Here is a 4,186-nt window from a genome sequence, read left to right as displayed (position 1 = left end):
TCCAGCTGTAATCCCATGTTTCACGCCATGAATACAGTCGAATACACTCGAATACAAAAATCTGTCTAACTGCAATCCCCTGTTTCACGCCTAGAAATGCTATTGTATTCATGAATACAGTAGCTTATATACATCAGATACATCTTATAACAACAAAAAACGTATCTATAATTTGTAATATAGCAAATGGTATGTAAGATAACTAATTACCACTAAAGAAAATTTCTAGAAAAGAAAAAGGAACCCATCTATCTTTTCATTTAGAAGCTTTTCATTTTTCTTTTCCTTCAATTCCAATAGTAATGCAGCCAAAAAGCACACCAAAACCTCTCTCCCTCTTTTTAACTCACAGTCCACTCTCAGTTAAAACCCTCAAAGCAAAAACCCTCATTCGACAATGGCAGTAATCACCTCTTCTTCTTCTTCTCAACAACTCCAAGTCCACCGTTTCCCTCAAAACAACTACATTGATTCCCTCCGTTGGCTCCCTCAACTCTCCGCTTTTCACCGTCACATCATTCTCGCCACTTTCAACTCCGACTCCTCTAACTCATCACTCCAAATCCTAAACTTAACCCAAAAAGCTTCAAATTCAGACTCAAATTCACCAGAAATTACACTTCAGTCGTCACTCACAACACCATCAAGAATCAGCTCATTAAAAACCTCACAAAACCCCAATAAACCCCTTATTGCTGCATCTACATTTTCTGGGGATTTGTTGGTTTATAAAGCTGATTTGGTTAATGGGTCGTTGGATTTTGTCAATTCGGTAAAAGGTTTTCATTCGGGTCGGGTTGCGGGTATTGATGTGAGTGAAAATGGGTCGGAGTTTGTGAGTGTTGGGGAGGATGGGAGGATTAATTTGGTGAGTTTTGTTGGTGGTGGGTTGAGTTCTAAGAGGGTTTTTGATGGGAATGGGTTGGTTTCATATGGGGCGGTTAAATGGGCTTCTCCTGTGGAGTTTGTGAGTGGTGGATTGGGGTTTAGTCTTCAATGGTGGGATCAACGACGACCTGGTGGACCCGTTTCACAGTTTAAAGGGAACTGGTAATTGAACTTTTTGTTAATTGCTAATCATTTCTTGTAACAGGCGATACATACTAGTTGAGAATATGTTTTAGACATTAGCACTTTTATTGTAGGTCTTATGCTTTCTAAGAGTGGTTTACCTTTCAGAGATTTATACCTTGTATACGAAACTCCTAATACTTATTATTTGTATTTGCATAATACTGGCATGAGATGATTTAAATGGAGTAACATGGTAGGATTCATATGACTGATCCCAACTTGTTTAGGACTGAAGCGTAGTACTACTAGTTGTTGTTGCTATTCATGTTTTGTAATAGGGCATAATGGAAGAAAAAGATCTATGTAGACGATACATGTTAGTTGAGAATTTGTTTTAGATGTTAGCACTTTTAATGTTGGTTTTATGCTTTCTATGAGTGGTTTAACCTTTCTGAGATTTTATGCATTTAGAAAATATACGGAATTTCTAATCTTTTTTATTTGTATTTTCATAACGTGGTCAGTGAGGATTCATATGGCTGATCCCAACTTGTTTAGGACTAAGGCGTAGTGGTACTAGTTGTTGTTGCTATTCATGTTTTATAATAAGACGCAATGAAAGAAAAAGATCTGAGCAGACGATACATGTTAGTTGAGTATATGTTTTAGATGTTAGCACTTTTAATGTTGGTTTTATGCTTTCTATGATTGGTTTAACCTTTCAGAGATTTATGAATTTAGAAAATATACGGAACTACTAATCTTTTTTATTTGTATTTGCACAATATTGGCATGAGATGATTTATATGAAGTAACGTGGTAAGTGAGGACTCTTAGCCGACATAAACTTGTTTGGAATTGAGGCGTAGTAGTTGTTGTTGCTATTCATGTCTTGTCTATTTTGATCTCTGAGTTATTTGTCGAAGTTTTTTTTTTGGTTTAATGTCATGAATGTATATATACGTATGGTGTATATTTTTGGTTCAGTTTTGCAATTCTTTGATTGCTTTTGTTAGTCTTCTAATTTGAGGAGTAATTGATAGTTAAAAGTAGCTGAAGTTGATGCAAAGACACTGACTTTTAACAATGGCACCTCAGCTATAACCTATCAGTGTAGATCTTTGTTAAGGTAAGTGAGCCTGATTGGAATGTGGAAATTGAGCCATTATATACTTCCCCTTAAATGTCAAAAATGGAAAAATGCTCTGTTTATTCTCAACCCCTGAGGTATATGATGGAAGACTCTTTCTTTGTGATTCTATAGTCTACATCCTTTAACTGGCCAAGAGTGTTGTTATGTATTGTTGCTGGTCCTTTTTTCTGAAAGTTTATTTACATTGCAGGACTCATGGATCTACTTCTGGCATTGTACATTCAATTGATATTCATCCATCAAGAAAGCATACTTGTCTTGTAAGCTGATATTCCTGCCTTCCTTTGAACTCTTCATCGACAATGCTTGTCACCCCTCATTCCCGAACTTTTTTTCCCTTTTTTATAATGGTGGTATTCGAGTCAGCTTGTGTGTACCTGGTCTAATCCACTGAGTACCTATTAACGGCGGAGGTAACTTTCAAGATTTAGGGAAATGGAAGAATTTACCTAGTTTGCCTTTCATGTGTCCAAGTCATCACCTCAGCTCTTTGACCACTAAGGCCAGTAGCCACCCCTTATTCACTACCTTAACAAGCTGAAACATAAAACTTAATTTTCAGTTTTATTAGCTAGTAGGAGGTGAACTAATGGCTAGAGTAGAATAGAAGTACGAGAAGTGATAATTTAGAGAAGAAAGCTTGTGACTACCTCAACTTTCAGTTGCTGGTAAAAATGAAACATTGTGCCACTTCAATGTGGTTAAAACATGTAAAGATATTATCAATTACCATTTTTAGAGGAGTGAGGGAATTATTAGTTGCATCGGTGACAAGGAGTTCAGTGCCATTTGACGTCATAACTAGACTAGAATAATTTCACATCGAAAACTTGTAGCTAATAGCATAACTATACAGATGTCTCAAATGAGTATGTTATTTTTATTTAACCATGATAGATCTGAGGGCCTGCCATTGGACAACTTCTTAAATTAAGTTTCATTTCCAAGAAATCAACTGAAAGTCCAAAATCCAAAGGACCAATTAAAATGAAGTTTCTTTTCTTTCTTCTTTTATTTTCTTCATCTTTTTTGGAGGTTGGGAAGATATAGTGTGGTGGAGAGTAGATTGAATTGAAGTGACTAGGAAAATTTTAGAAGCAAAAGAACCATGTAACTAGTACTAAGGTCAATTATTTTCTGGGTTATGACTGAGACTGGCTGGATGTTTTCTTGTTAGCTTGCAAGTTTGTTTCAAGTTTCACGTCGCTAATTCTATTGTGTTTGAAGGCAGGAGGTTCTTCTGGTACTGTGTTTGCATGGGACCTTCGCTGGCAACAGCAGCCTATAATACTTGCTGGTGTTGGAAACAGTGATTTGTCTGCCATTTCACCATCGGAAAGTGATGTTTGGGAGGTCCAGTATGACAACTATACTACTTCATCCAACTACCGCAACATCTCAGAATCACGTGTTCTTCCTGCCATGATTTGCTCAGAAGATGGTATTCTTGCCGTAATTGAACAAGGTATAATGCGTTCTGACTTCTTCTGCATGTTTTTTCGTATGTATTATTTCTGATGGTCTGAGACTGATCTGGTTCTTCTTCATTTGACAGGTGAAGAACCCGTTGAACTTCTTGCTGAACCTTGCGCCATCAACAGCTTTGATATTGATCGACAAAACCCATCAGTATGTGAAACCTTATCTGATGATATCTTTGATGTGCTCTGTAAGACGATCATTTTGCTACTGTGCTTTGCGTTTAAATTTTAACGTCAAGAACATTACATTGCAGGACATCGTTTGTAGTTTGGAGTGGGAGTCGATAGCCATCTTGACAAGGTCTTAACTGCTGCTTATGAAGCTGAGAACTTTAGCTATATGGCGACGGGTTATCTTTGTTGTAGTTTGAGTTTGTTATATAGTTAAGCACTTCAGTGTTGGTCTTCTGTCAATTATGAGAAAGTGTGCTGTTTTTTTTTTCCTTCACTATGAGAAAGTGTTACTCTTCTGGTAAATCTAAAGGATGTACAATGCTATTTAGGTACTTTTCTAGAATAGAATACTAAGTTTTCCTCT

At 36.7% G+C, this 4,186-nt stretch overlaps 1 protein-coding gene across 1 annotated transcript; it reads left to right on the top strand.

Moving 5' to 3' along the window:
- The first annotated feature begins 268 nt into the window (after nucleotides 1-268).
- Nucleotides 269-4,186, top strand: LOC109215520 (nuclear pore complex protein NUP43). The gene is made up of 5 exons (XM_019379598.1): nucleotides 269-1,050; nucleotides 2,358-2,427; nucleotides 3,395-3,632; nucleotides 3,723-3,796; nucleotides 3,903-4,186. The coding sequence occupies exons 1-5, from the start codon at nucleotides 398-400 to the stop codon at nucleotides 3,954-3,956; spliced, it is 1,089 nt and encodes a 362-aa protein (XP_019235143.1). The 5' UTR covers nucleotides 269-397; the 3' UTR covers nucleotides 3,957-4,186.

This window comes from Nicotiana attenuata, unplaced genomic scaffold, assembly GCF_001879085.1.
Source record: "Nicotiana attenuata strain UT unplaced genomic scaffold, NIATTr2, whole genome shotgun sequence".
Classification (NCBI taxonomy): Eukaryota; Viridiplantae; Streptophyta; class Magnoliopsida; order Solanales; family Solanaceae; genus Nicotiana; species Nicotiana attenuata.
The sequence above is the reverse complement of the archived record's forward strand: the minus strand, read 5'-3'. Positions and strand labels throughout refer to the sequence as shown.